The sequence below is a fragment of the Callorhinus ursinus genome, unplaced genomic scaffold (genome assembly GCF_003265705.2).
Source record: "Callorhinus ursinus isolate GAN/ISIS: 27379988/994484 unplaced genomic scaffold, GSC_fseal_2.0 scaffold79, whole genome shotgun sequence".
NCBI lineage: Eukaryota > Metazoa > Chordata > Mammalia > Carnivora > Otariidae > Callorhinus > Callorhinus ursinus.
Genome location: NW_027397141.1, coordinates 2,301,715 through 2,316,048, shown reverse-complemented (window position 1 = coordinate 2,316,048; position 14,334 = coordinate 2,301,715). Strand labels below are relative to the sequence as shown.

Genomic DNA, 14,334 nt, shown 5'->3' with positions numbered 1-14,334 from the left:
GCCTGGGTGGCTCCGTCATTAAGCGTCTGCCTTCGGCTCAGGCCATGAGCCCAGGGTCCCGGGATCAAGCCCCACATCGGGCTCCCTGCTCAGCGGGGACCCTGCTTCTCTCTAGAGAGAAGGCCCACTGCCCCTGATTGTGCTCTGTGAAGTAAAATCTTTAAAAAAAAAAAAAAATAATAAGGATAAGGAGAGAAATCTATCTAATAGGGCTGTTTTCAGGATTGCACCAGATAATGAATTTGTTCAGGAAACATCTGGTAAGTGTCTGCTATGGAGCAGGCAGCAAGCGGGAAACAAACAGCATCCGGGCTCCTTGCTTTGTAAAATGGGGAGAATACCAGCACCAACAGGAGGGCTGCTGTGGGAACGGAGGGTAGCAATAGAAAGCACGCGGAAAACGCACCCAGTGTGAGTGTACAAGTCACAGACTGTACCGAGCACCATAACCCAGCAGAACATAAGGAAACAGAGCCGAGCGGATGAGGAAGGTGCACGGCCGTCTCGGGTCCTCCGGCCAGTGCTGGGTGTGGCCCTTGCACACGTATTTGTCCCAAGGGAGAAAAATACTTATGAGGAATTCTGGTAAAATCCAAGTACGTTTTCCCACTCATTTAAACCGTTGTTTCAAAAATAAGTTCATTTCTCATCACTGATCTTAAGTTTTCTCTGCACATGAAATCCTCTGCTGAGGAATGAAGTGGCCAACACTCGGGGAGCCCAGGGAGACGTGGGTGAGGGTGAGGCGTTGATGCCCGGTGTGGCAGCTCCTCGGAGGTGGGCAATGCCTAGGCGTCAGGTGGACGGCACAGAAAGCCATGCTGCCACGGCAGGACAGGCTCGGGGCCTGCAGCTCACCATGGAAGCCAAGAAGGCCGTCTCCGTTTGCGGTTCTGTTCCAGAGACACCCTGACAAGTGGCTTCCTGATGCAAACTGCCATCAGACCATGCAGAGTCCACTCAAGCTGCTGTGACAAATGCCACAGGCTGGGTGGCTTGGAAAAACAGGGATGCACTGCTCATAGTTCTGGAAGCTACAAGTCCAAGATGGGGGTGCCGGGGGAGGGTCTCCTACAGGTCACAGACCACTCACCATGTCCTCACCTGGTGGAAGGGGAAGGGAGCTCTGGGGGCCCCTCTATAAGAGCATGAGTCCCATTCAGGAGGCTGCTCCACCCTCACGACCCAACCACCCCCCTCAAAGGCCTCACTTCCTGACACCTCACCTTGGGGGTGAGGTTTCCAATACATGGATCTGGGGGGACATGCGTTCAGGCCGCAGCGTAGTCACCGACAGCCTACGTAAACAGCTCTCCTGAGGAAGCAGCAGACAAACCCCGAGGCTGCTCCACACAAAAGTCAGACGCATCTACACCAACGGCATGTGGGTGTCTCCCAAGTACGTAAGCGAGAACCAGCACCATGATGTGAGAACCCCAGTGAGCACGAGAGGAGGACAGAGAGGCCAGAGAACCTCGTGAGCTGCACTCTGTCGTGACCAAGTGGGGCCAGAGGTTAACGGACAAGTCACAAAAGGTCACGAAGCCCATTGTGCCAACGGTCCTCCCCACTCTGGCAGGCGCCCTCACTGGCCTCTCTTCCCAGAGGCAAACCACCTGGGAGAGGCCATTACAGCCCAGCCACCCGTGCAGGGCCGCCATATCCCGACCCGAGTGCACAGCAGACCTGCCGTCTACACATGGGCTTCCCCACTCGGACCCCCCTCACCTCACGTGAACCAAAGGCTCTTGCGCCCTGCAGCTAGGGTTTACTCCTACTTTTCGGCAAGTGGTCGAGATCAACGACGCTGCCTGCATGTGACGTGCCCCACGATGGCTCCAGGCGGCTCCGACCCAGGGCCGCTCAGACTTTGCAGCGTGTCACCAAGGGTCACTGCTCGACTGTCCGGGAATGGCTCTCCGATTACCTGTCCCAAATGAACTGCTGGTTCATTCGGCACCCATTCTCTCGGCTCTTTGTGAGAGGGCTGAGTGGCTGTCCCTACCCCCCAGGCGCCGATCACCATGCTTCTCATTCCAGAGGGGAGACCCCTGAGCCCCGAGCGGTCCCGGGGAACTTCCCCCACCCCCCCGCCGCAGTATGACAAGTACGACAAGCTGAGGCCCCGAGAGCAGGAGACTCCTTCTGTCTAATCTGTTTTAGGGTCATTCTTCTCTCTGCCTAGTGCCTCCTCTCTCCCCCAAACCATCTTAATTTTTCCATCAGGAGGCCCCAGAACACTGAACAACACAAACTCCAAGAAAACACTTTTCTTCTGACTCCACAAGCTGAGTCTATGAGGAGAGGCATGTTCAGTAATTCTCTACACTTACCTTAACGTTTTCGAGAAGAGTATCATCTCGACCCAGGCCGGGTCCCACGACCAGGGCATGCAGCCGGGGCAGCCACTCCTCCACATCATGAACGGCGCCGGGGCTGTCGCTGCATGGAGAAAGCAAGGCCGGAGCAGCTCAGTCCGATGTGCACTCACTGGCTGGGGAGCCCACACGTTTTTCTGGATTTCCCCAGGTCCTTCTCCTGTTGCAGGACCCAGGCCAGGACCCGAGCCTGCACCTAGCCATACCTCCCCCGTCAACTCCGTAGACGGGCTCATCCTTTCACACCCCAAGGGAGAAATCTAGCTTTCAGCACCTAAACGAAGCTATAGAGACATTCCAGCTACTTTCCAGACAGTCTTCACCCTCTAGAACGAACCGGTTTGTTTCCATCACACAGGGGTACCTTATGTACTCAAAGGGGCACCTGTGAACCCTGTCACTTAGAAGAGGACCTGAGAGCTGTACGGGATTGTGTCGTTTCACCACACCACCTTCCCACCCATCTCGCTCGACTCTTAGAACCCACTTTGTAAGGCTTTGCCCCCAACAAGTCCACCATGAGATCCAAGCACCTGTGCTTAGTCTCCGTATCTGACGGACTGCAGGGACACAGGCCCTTCCAGAAGAGTGCCAACAGCTCTCCAGAGTACCCCTCCTCCCCCGTTCCCTGCCCATGCTGAGCTCCCAGCTGCTGCGCGCTGGGCTGTCCCCGCTGATACGCACTCCCGCAGAGCCTCATCTTCTCCTGGCTTTAAACACCTCCCATGTTAATACCCCCAGATCTACGCCTTCCCCGACCACCCCACTCTTGTCCGACACATCACAGCAATGCCGCCTGGATGTCCAACAGGCAAGTGAAAACACATCCAAAAGCCAGCTCCTGATGGTCACCCCCGCCAAACCTGCACCCCCAGGTTCCCCCCCTTGTCAAGTGACAACTAGCTTCGATCAAACCCAGAGCGGCCTCCATGACTCTCATCTTTTCCTTCTACCCCATAACCCACCTGCCAGTAGATCCTGGGGCTGCACTTTCAAATGTACCTAGAATGTGACCCCCTCTCCTACTTCTACTCACCAAGACGCTGACAACTCCCTTCTCATGCAACCCCTGCTCCCACCCTAGGCCCCAAAAGCTCATTCTCCACAGCAGCCGGCTAAGTCTTTAAAATGTACACTGGATCTGTTGCTCCCCTGCTCAAGGGCTCTAGCACATCCCTTCTCCCTCTTCCTCGTTTACGTGAAAGCCGAAACCCCTAGGATGACCCCCCATGACCTGCACACCTTGGCCCTGAACCTCTCGGGGCACCCGCCCCATCCTGAGTCTTCAGTGCTCCCCAAAACTCCTTGGCTTGAACCGCGGCGCCAGCCCTTCCCCAGGTCTGTAGGTCCCTACCTTAGTGCCACTCTCTGGGCCCCTGCCCACCATCACCCTAGTGAAAACTGCACATGGGCCACGAGCGTGCACACATAATGCGTGGCACGCGTGCTTCCCACACGGCTGGCATTCCCTGTCTCCTGCCCTGCCCCGCTGCGTGGTCCTCATCACCCTCTGACATCCTTCTCTCTTGCTTGTCCGTCGCCGGAGCTGTGCTGCCCAATAGGGCAGACACCAGCCACATGTGGCTATGTAAATTTAATTCAGCTTCTGAGTCCCACCGGCCACATTTCACGTGCTCAGCAGCCATAGATCCGGATAGCACCGAGAACGCGTTCACCACTGCATAAAAGCTCTAGGACACAGGGCTGCCCTAGAAAGGGGGCTGCACGGGAGCAGGTGTTTTGTCTGCTTGGTTCAGTGCTGTCCCCGTGGAAGCCAGGGCAGGGACGGACAGTGGAAGCATCTGCTGAACAAGGGAATGGCCAATGCCTGCTCGACAGGCCCCTCATTACTGCTGTGGGCAGCATAGCTGCAGGCAAGGCCAAGACTCTGTTAGGAAGCTTCAGCCACTTCTGAGGGACCACGGGGCAGCCTGGGGGCATAGCGCCCTGGGGGTCCAAACCCCTCCCATGCCGTACACACATGGCTGCTTGTCTTCTGACCAGACAGTGGGCTCCTTACAGCCTTCTCCTTCTAACAGCACCTCCCTACCACCCCCCAGTACAGCAGCCGCTCCACGGAGGGACTTAGAGCCCACAAGAAGGCCCCATGGCCGAGGAGCACAGCTGCAAGCAAAGCACCCCCGAGCGGCCCCACTCACAGAACTGGGTGAACAATCAGCTCCGGGCTGTACGACTTGATCACAGGCGCAGCCTCCCGGGTGCAGAACACGTGGGATAAATCTGCGCCCTGAGAAATGAGCACAAGAGGCTGACTCAGAGCAGGGCCCGCTCAACAGACACGGAGGTGGCCTCAGCGCCAGGCCCTCACCACAGCCCTTAAACTATAGCGAGGTGGCTCAGAGAAGATGGAAGCAAAGAAAACGGCTGGAAAGAAAGCAGACTGTCGCTGCCACCCAAGAGGCAGGTCAACCCAGAGCAACTCTGGCTGCATCACCCCGAGGGCCACGGGGAGCACGTTTCACATTAACTGTGCCAACTGGGCCATCAGGACTTGATCAAAGGCCTGAGAAATCGCCAAGGCATAAAGATGCCAACTGCTTAAGTGAGGACTAAAGCGGCATTCTAGGATCATGGTGGTGAAGGACAATTCTAATAAAACTTCAGTTAGGGGCGCCTGGGTGGCTCAGTCATTAAGCATCTGCTTTCAGCTCAGGTCAGGTCAGGATCCCAGGGTCCTGGGATCGAGTCCCGCATCAGGCTCCTTGCTCCGCGGGAAGCCTGCTTCTCCCTCTGCCTGCCACTCCCCCTTCTCGTGATCTCTCCCTAATAAATAAAATCTTTAAAAAAATCCACTTATGTTGTCACTGCACAAGGTTAGGATAGATTTAAAGGTGTTTCTCTTGCCCATGATTACCCCAGGACATTGAGATTTCTATCAGAAGACATTTCTCTAATCATATTTAAAGAATCCAACTCTTGGGGCGCCTGGGTGGCTCAGTCGGTGAAGCATCTGCCTTCAGATCAGGTCAGGATCTCAGGGTCCTGGGATCGAGCCCCGCATCGGGCTCCCTGCTCAGCGGGGAGTTTGCTTCTCCCTCTACCCCTCCCCACTGCTCGTGGTCTCTCACATGCTCGCTCTCTCAAGTAAATAAAATCTTTAAAAAATAAGGAAAGAATCCAATGGTTGACTAGACAGAAAAGCTGTAAACAGACCTACCACTTTGAGAGCTGAGATGGCAGCAAAGTAGGGCGCTCCAGTGTACCTACAAAGTAAGACAGGGACAGTCAACATCCTCTGAGAAGGCCAGCACACCAGGGTTATCAATGGGACATAAAGACAGGAATCACCGAGCCCAGGGCCCAGCACCTCGTAGCAGGGAGCCCAGCGAGGCCTGAGCTCCCAACCCGAGCTGAGATCCAGAGTTCACCGCTCGACCAACTAAGGCACCAGGCGCCCCTGCCACGGAAGACCTTCATACCACGTCAGGACCGCTGGCTTCTCTGCAGCGCTGTGTTCAAACTGGAGGCTTGCAGAGGCCGTGAGAACTCACAGACAGCGTGGAGAACAGCGGCACACAGCCAGGCGCGGAGACTCACACACCTCCCGACCCCACCCCCCCCCGCGTCCATCCCAGCATTCCTGTCTTTTTAACATTGCTTCCAGCACAGAAGGGGAGGGCAATTAGCAATGGGCAACAACATTTAAGATGTCTGCACTCTGCTCCAGTATCAATTCTGGGAATTGATCCCTTGGAAATAACCAGATGCACATATAAGTAGAAAAATATACAGGTATGTCTACAGTCATACTGTTTAGTTGGGAAAAAGAACAGAGGTGACTGATCGCCTATCAACAGGGATTGGTTAGTAAGTTACAGCCATCTTTACAACAAATACCACAAGTCCACTCACCAAGAATCGGTCTCTAGGAACCAACATGGAATGACTGATACCCAGGACACTGCACTGAATGAAAAGGAGGTCACACCAGCAAACAGCAAGTATACATAATGCAAAGCCCTGACGCTTGTTTCCTCTGTTCTGTAATACAAGTACCTGACGTAAGCTCTGACTGCAAAAGCATCCACTTCCAACACCGCTATCTCAAACGCTTCACCAGCCCAGGACTAGGGAGAAAGCCAGGCCACCCCCACCCCCTTGAGGCTAGTTTGTTTTAAAGATCTTGGTTGATTTCAGGGCGCCTGGGTGGCTCAGTTGGTTAAGCGACTGCCTTCGGCTCAGGTCATTTTCCCAGGGTCCTGGGATCAAGTCCCGCATCGGGCTCCCCCTGCTTTGTGGGAAGCCTGCTTCTCCCCCTGCCTCTGCCTGCCACTCCTCCTGCTTGTGCTCTGTCAAATAAATAAAAATCTTTAAAAATAAATAAAAATAAAGATCTTGGTTGATTTCAATAACTATTTGAGCCACTTGTCGTCTCTCTTCCGGTGCTTTAAATTCACCAATAAGAAGTGAGCCCTTGAGACCCTAGGTGCCCACCCTCACCCCCAATAAAAGTAGAACCCAAGCCCACATGATCTGTCCACCCACCTCGCTGTGTAGCCCCAGTGCTGTGTCATTTCCAGATCTTGTAAGTAACACACCTTTATTTTTTTTTATAAGTTTCCTGAAAGTTGTTGCTAACGGGCATCTTGTGATCATAAGAACCACGGGGGCAGCTCCAACTACAACACTGGTTATTGGCAGGCTGAGACTGGCACAAAACAGTGACAACGTGGTCCAGTTTTGTAAAAAATAGTTACGTACACAGAAAAGTCTGGAAGGCTAATAATGTGCCCGTGCTGTATTATTATATGGGGTACTATGAGGCTTTCACTTCACACGTTTCTGCAGTGTTTGAATTTTTACAACAAGCAGATAATACCTTTATAATCAGAATAAAGATGACCCTACTTTAAAGGTTAGTTCCCAAAGCTAATGGACATATTTTAAGTTAGATAATTACTCCCTAGTATGCTACACTACCAGACTCATCTGAAAAGAAAGCCTGATGGCCAGTTCTTCCCAGGTAAATGTCCCAAAATACAAGGCAGGAGAGAGAGGGGATGCGAAGGCTAAAACCCCCGACTCCCCCAACTCTCAAGGGGTTAAGGGCCCGAGGGCCTGGTCGAGGCCACCGCGCTGCCGGCCTCCATCCCGGATGCCGGAGGAGGGCTGTCCTTTAACTGGGGACCTAAAGGAAGACAAGCAGCTAAGAGCTAATGATCCAAGAATCCACAATGCAGTTAGAGAAAAAAACAGATGAGAAAGGAGAGCCAGTAACAGAGGCACACTTTCCTCATCCAAAGGGACCATGTCTACAGACAGAAAGGGTTCACCAAGTCTCAAGTACGATTAGCAAGGATAAGACACACCCGGACACATCCAGAAGAAACTGCAGAATTCTAAAGAAAAAGAAAATCTTATAAACATCCAAGCAAGAACAAGTTACTTATAAATTAAAGCAAACTTCTTTTTTGTGGTGCAAAATACAGGCTAGAGGACAATGCAATCACATGATAGTTTAGCAAAGAAAATCATGCTACCTGAGATTTCCTAACTCAGCCAAGGCACAAGAGCCCACCCACCACAGCAAGACACAGTGGGTATGCAAGTACTCCGCAGGGTCCCCTGCGTATTGTCAAAGAAAATGCCAGAAAAGGGGCACCTGGGGGGCTCAGTCGTTAAGCGTCTGCCTTCGGCTCAGGTCATGGTCCCAGGGTCCTGGGGTCGAGCCCCGCATCGGGCTCCCTGCTCCACGGGAAGCCTGCTTCTCCCTCTCCCACTCCCCCTGCTTGTGTTCCCTCTCTCGCTGTCTCTGTCAAATAAATAAATAAAATCTTAAAAAAAAGGAAAGGAAAATGCCAGAAGAGGCCAAGGACTCCCACCCCGAGTGCAGACCACTAGGCCAGGCAGGAAGTAGGCAGCGGCGTACGAAGTTGCGTGTAGTACTAGGGGCTGCGCTACGAGTTCCCTAGCAGTTCTCAGATCAGTGTTAGTGCTCTCCCGAGTGGCATTTCTAATCCATCATGCTAGTTAGAAAAGGCAAGCCCTAGCTAAATTTGAAAGCATAACAGTATTTCCAGATTAATAAAAGGAAAAACCTAGCAAAAATAAGGAAAAAATGGAAACAACGAAAAATGAAGAGAAAACATAACAAGTCTTAGAAAGTACAAAGTACATTAGGTAGACTAAATGTAAACAGGTTGATTTGCCTTATTAAAAAGAGCAGCTACTGTCACATGGGGTTAAGAAACAAATCAAGCTGTGTATTATTTATAATACACCTATGTGATAAACCGCTGAAAATACACAACCAGGCAGAGACAGCGCATCAACATGAACAGAGAATAAGCAGTAGCTGAAATGGTAACCAAGGTCGAATTTAAGTCAAAGGCAAAAGTATCATTTATAAACAAGGACAAATTATAAAATTTTATGTGTAAACAACACGGCAGCAAAATCCATAGAACTAGAAAACAAGCCTTGAAAAAAGGCTAGCACCTGTCAAATTTCCTTAATGGCTTCCAAGAACATCTTCAAATTGACAAAGTAAACCAAACACATGGTTTTCTCCTGATTACAAAGTAACATGTTTATGGTATGTAGCCTGGTCAATCCAGGAAAGTATAAAACAAGAAAAAACAGTCCCAGCCCCGAACCGTGAAGGGAGTCTCCACACTGACACACCAGTCAACAGCTCACTCGGGGCCCTTACTGTTTTCTTCTATTCACAAAGTTCATCACTGAAAAATCCCGGGTGTCGGAACATCAGACTACACTGAGACATTACTGGGGTCCAACCAGACAGAGAGACGGACGACTGACTGATAAGCAGGTAGAGAGCCAGACAATAGACTGACTGCTTAAACACTAACATTTTCCAAGTCACTTACTCCTGGCAGCCTCCAATGACGCCTATTCTTCCATCTTGGCCTTTGTGCTTCTTGGAAGTTTGAGGAGGTATAATATTTCTCACCAGCTGCAAAGTATTTTCCATATCCTTTATCGAATGTGCTTTATGCAGTGAAAATGCTCTTTGTAAAACTAAAAAACAGGAAAACGGAATCATTTAGAAAAATATCTATTAACATACATAAAAAGAGAGACTGAAACAAGATAGTCTATTAACCAAAACACTTCCCAAAGCTGACTTAACATGGAGGCTATAGATTTTTATCCAATGGTTTCCTTATTTTATTTCTGTAAGCAAATGATGCTTAGAAATTACAACACAACACTAACACTAGCTGGACATAACAAGTTTGTTTTTGAAATGTATCAGACATTTCCAAAGTCTAGTTAACCTTTCAGAGAGTGTTTTTAATGCATTACCACTTAATAAACTACTCATATTCCAGTTCAATCTTCCATTATCAGGTCTCTTCTCTCAAACTGGAAAAGCAACCTCCCATATTCATACTCCCAACCTTCCAGTCATGTTTCTGACACTCAATTAGATACTAATTAAATAACCTAGAAATGGCCTCCTAAATAGAGAACATAGCTTACACTGGGTTCAAAGCAGCATTTTAAAGAAAGATGAAAAAATAAATTAAATAAGATGATTTTGAATTGTCTCTAAATAGCTAGATTTTAACTGCCTTTCTAGAAAAACTTCCCTCATTACATAATTGCCTTGATATTTAACCCAGCTCAGCTGTGAGAGAAATCCCATGTTCTATAACATGTTGTGTATTCAAGGTTTGAATAGATACTAAAGCACGTTTTCTCTAGAATTAAAGTGTCTTTGCAAATATACACAATACTCACACAAGGAACCCAAAATTCATTTCCTTCCAGTTATCTCAGCAGCAGAGGAAAACCAGGCAGGTGTCACAGTTCGAATGAAGACCAAAAGCTGCCCCAGCTCCATAAGGTAAACAGTTTTATCTTTAAAAACACTCTTAAAATTCTGCTTTTTATTCAACAATTTTATTCAAGTAACTTTAATGAGTAGCTGTAATTGCCGCCTCAGTTGATGTGCCAGGTGCTGAGACCTCCACATGTGAGAATATTAATTACTGTCAACCCAACACTTTTCACCTGCTCCCAAACCAACACAAGACTAAAACTTAAAACAGAATCACTGTAAACCTTTGGCCAAGAAAAGGCCCAACTGGGCTTGCTCAGCCTTGGCGACAGCCGGCTGATCCCTCTGCTTCCAAAGTCTGGTGCCAAGTCTTCCATCCTGCCCCAGAGGCACCCAGCTACCAGAGCAACCCAACTCTCTCCTCCACCTCCCCGGCGCCTGTTCACGCCCCGCCCCCCAGCCCGCTCACTGTCTCCTCCTCGCCCCCATCACTGTGCACTCCCGGTGAGCTGCAGGAAGAGTACTAGGGCTGCCGCCATCAGATCCGGTGACACATCGCTGACTGCTGAAAAGCATGTCCACAGCACCTGAACACGTCCAGCTTAACAACATGATCCGCCAATACAAGGATATCAAAGAATGGCCGCGACTTCAAATTCCTCACATCATGAAACACAGTTGCTTTTTAAAGTCTAGACACTGTAAAAGTGGAGTCCAAAAGCAACCAATCACGCAAGGGGTGTTCTGGGTTCCTTACAATGTTGTGGGTTTATCAGGTTCCAGTACCTTCTATTCAGCACTTCGTCACAGAGTGTTCCTAAGACCGCTACCCTTTGCCGACACAGAATGTGATACAGCTCCCACCCCCGGCTTCAGGACAGGTGTTTCCCCACCCTCCATCACCTCGGAGTCTGGCACAGATCAAGACACTCCATAAGGGCGCCTGGGTGGCTCAGTCGTTAAGCGTCTGCCTTTGGCTCAGGTCATGATCCCAGGGTCCTGGGATCGAGCCCCGCATCGGGCTCCCTGCTTCTCCCTCTCCCACTCCCCCTGCTTGTGTTCCCTCTCTCGCTGTCTCTCTGTCAAATAAATAAAATCTTAATAAAAAAGACACTCCATAAATGTTTGATAAATTAAAAGCATCTTAATTTATTCTCATTAGCGGCCGGTGTATCCTTTTACAGATAAGGAAACTAGAGCCCAGAGACACAGGCCTGGGAAGACGCCTGGGGTAGTAATGGATAAGCCAGACCAGAAGACACCATTTTACCAAAATGCTGCCATTTTACAGCAAATCATTTTTCCTTAACCAAATAGTCACCACACCGACCAAAAGACAACAACGATCAAGTCCTTAATAACCATTTGGGAGGGGAGAATAAAATCACTTGAGAAGTATACCATTTTCACTGTTTAGCCAGTGCGTATGGATGTGAAGTAGATCCACTGCTCACCGGCCTCTGTCCCATCCACCTGAGACCAATGCCTTGTTAGCAAAGGGCCAAATGAAGGTCAATTACATCTCTCTCCACTTCAGTTACTCAGTTTCAGCTGGCTTACTAGCATGCATCATTGGACTTGGCCACAGAAATATTTAAGGATAAACATCAATGTTCTCAAGGATAAAAACAGCTTGACAAGAGGTGACTTAAAATTTATCCCATTACGTAACTTTATCTTCAGGACAATTCCGAGCCTGGAAGAACAGGTCAAACCCGTCTGATTTTTGTTGTATGGAAGTGGTGGAGGGAGCCTGGAGATGGAAATGGGTTTCTTCGGCCTGGGCTGTCTTCTAGGATTACCACCTACGACGCTCTGGGATAAGCCTGCGTCTTCCTGCCAAACTGTGCTCCAAACCAAAGGGAACCACAGCTAATCTGGAGCAGCTGACAGCAATCCTTACAGTACCCGACAGGCCCTAAAGCTAGGATGGGAAGCCAGGGCTCTAGAACTCCACCTGTTTTGGGGTAAAAGTTCAGCAAATCAGCCTAAAAATAAAACCTTGAACAAATGCCAAGAGAAACACAGCTAGTTAATCACAGTGTGCAAATTCGAGACAAATGGCTACCAATAAAAAGTCTGAACTGACCGGAAGCCCCTCTGCTGCCCGTGCGAGGAAGGCAGGTGCAGAAGCTAAGAGACCCCTCAGGGCCTCTCGAGGCAACTGGCACTGAAGCTAAGGTAACGCTGTGTCAACTGTACTCCAATTAAGAAAAAGAAAGCATTTGGAACTATCGTGCGGAAAAACAAAAAGCCAAAACTCCCTTACAATTATTCTCTGCTCTGCACCACTATATATACGTACGTAGCAAAATCTTTTTACTATCCTAGCAAAAGTGAATTTTGGCCTTTCAGCTAGTTATTGGCTGGGGAACCGCGGACGGCGTAATTTTCGCATTTTCTCAGGGCCTCTAACGTTCCACACAAAGGTGGGTAAACAAACCTCTCCAGCGAGTGAGAAATGGGACAATACAGCCCACGCGAACGCACGCGCTCCCTAACGGCCTAAACCACGCTCCTGTATTTTACGTGAGTCCTCCCCCACCGGGCAAACGGGGAGGAGAACACGTTCCGACGGGGTGCGGGACTCCGAGTAAGACGCCCCCGTCTCTTACACGCCTCCGTTCTTTCGACGCCACCCGTCCTGTTTAACAGCCAAGGCCGGGGCGGGGTCCTCGGGGGTCGCTCGGGTGCCCAGGCGCGCCCCGGCCCCTTGCCCCGCGGTACCGGCGCTTCCAGCCACCCCACCCCGCCCCGACGCGGAGGCGGCTGTGCCGCGGTCGCGAGCGAAGCCCTCCTCGGCCCGGCCCCGCGGCCGCACGAAGGCCGTGCAACTCCTCGCGGCCCCCGGGCTCCCCGCGCGAGCGGCCCTCGGCGGCGCCCCCCGTCCCGACGAGCGCCCGCGGCCGGGTACCTGCGTCCAGCGGCAGCTCGCGGAGCACGAGCGCGGCCGAGAGCAGCGCCACAGCGGCCGCGCCGGCGAGCACAGCCCCGGCCCCCGCCAGAGGGGCCATGCCTGCAAGGCCGGTGTCGCGCTTACCTCGGCGGCAGGCCCCGGCGGCCACCCGGACGGGACCTACGGCCATCGGAGGCCGGGCTCCCGGCCGCCCCCGCGCCGCCGCCGGAACCAGAGCTCACGGCGGACTTCCGGCTCCCGGCCGCCCCCGCGCCGCCGCCGGAACCAGAGCTCCCGGCGGACTTCCGGCTCCCGGCCGCCCGCGCGCCGCCGCCGGAAGCCGACCCTCGAAATCTAGCCTCGCCCCACCCACAGACTGGCCTCCGTCAGTCGTATACGGTCTCTGATGATTGACAAGCTCAGTGCCCAACCCCGCAGGGCCCCAGCGCCCGACCCCTGGAGTTTTGCCGGGAAGCGGCTTCCGGCGTCTAGGTGCGTCTTAGGGCTTTAGTGTTTGGGGTCTTTGCCTTGTTCCTGCTTGGGGCTGGGGGCGTTATAGAAAACGGGGCAGAACGCTGCGCAGTTGACAGGCACGTCACTCTGGGAAAGCGGGTGGAGGGCCTGGAGCAGCACCTTCGCGCGGGCCGATTCCTGGGCCGGATGTGCTCGCGGACTGCGGGCTGGTCCGTCCAGCGGGGTGGCCCCGCGGTGCTCCCCGCCCCGGTGAGCGGGGCCGCCGCCGTTCCGGCTGCTCAAGTCAGAGACGTGGAGGGCGTCCACGCCTCCCGCCTTCCCGCTCCCGCTCGCCGCCTCCCGAGGACCCGCCTTGCAGAGGCTGCTCGCAGGCGAACAGGCTAGAGCCGGGGAAGGTGGAAGGGCCCCTGGCGGCCCCCTGGCTGAGCACAGCCGGGCCCCTTGGGCGGGCGCAGTACAGAACAGAAACGTGTGGTTTCACGGTTCTGAAGGCCGCAGGTCTAAGTTCAGCCCTGTGGTGGTGGCCGTCACCCCCTCGCGTTCCTTGCCTTGCAGCTGTGTCCTCAGGTGGCGTTCTTCCTGTGAGTCTGTCCTCGTATGGTGGTTCCTCTTACAAGGGCGCCAGTCGTATTGAACTAGGGCCCCCTCTGATTACCTTAGACTCATCTGGTCATCTGCAAAGACCCTACTTTCAAGTAAGGGTGCACTGACGGGTACCGGGGGTTGGGACCTAAACAGATCTTGGGGGGATGCAACTCACCCATAACACCTAAGTGCGCCTCCTTACTTCCCTACAGCCACAGAAAGATCATGGCACT

General features: G+C 52.2%; 1 protein-coding gene across 4 annotated transcripts in view; it reads right to left on the bottom strand.

The window, feature by feature from the left end:
• The window catches only part of NAXD (NAD(P)HX dehydratase), a 21,970-nt gene extending 7,675 nt beyond the window's left edge, over positions 1-14,295 (bottom strand). The window contains exons 1-5 of one of the 4 annotated variants that reach the window (XM_025874608.2): positions 14,277-14,295; positions 9,230-9,380; positions 5,557-5,602; positions 4,538-4,626; positions 2,334-2,442 (exon numbers count right to left, since the gene is read on the bottom strand). In XM_025874608.2, the coding sequence (XP_025730393.1) occupies positions 2,334-2,442; positions 4,538-4,626; positions 5,557-5,602; positions 9,230-9,380; positions 14,277-14,280 (399 nt within the window). In that variant the 5' untranslated portion in view covers positions 14,281-14,295. Of the gene's footprint in view, positions 1-2,333; positions 2,443-4,537; positions 4,627-5,556; positions 5,603-9,229; positions 9,381-13,060; positions 13,326-14,276 lie in introns of those variants that run through there. The other 3 variants (XM_025874607.2, XM_025874606.2, XM_073887426.1) reach the window with 3 other exon arrangements.
• Between the last annotated feature and the right edge of the window lie 39 nt (positions 14,296-14,334).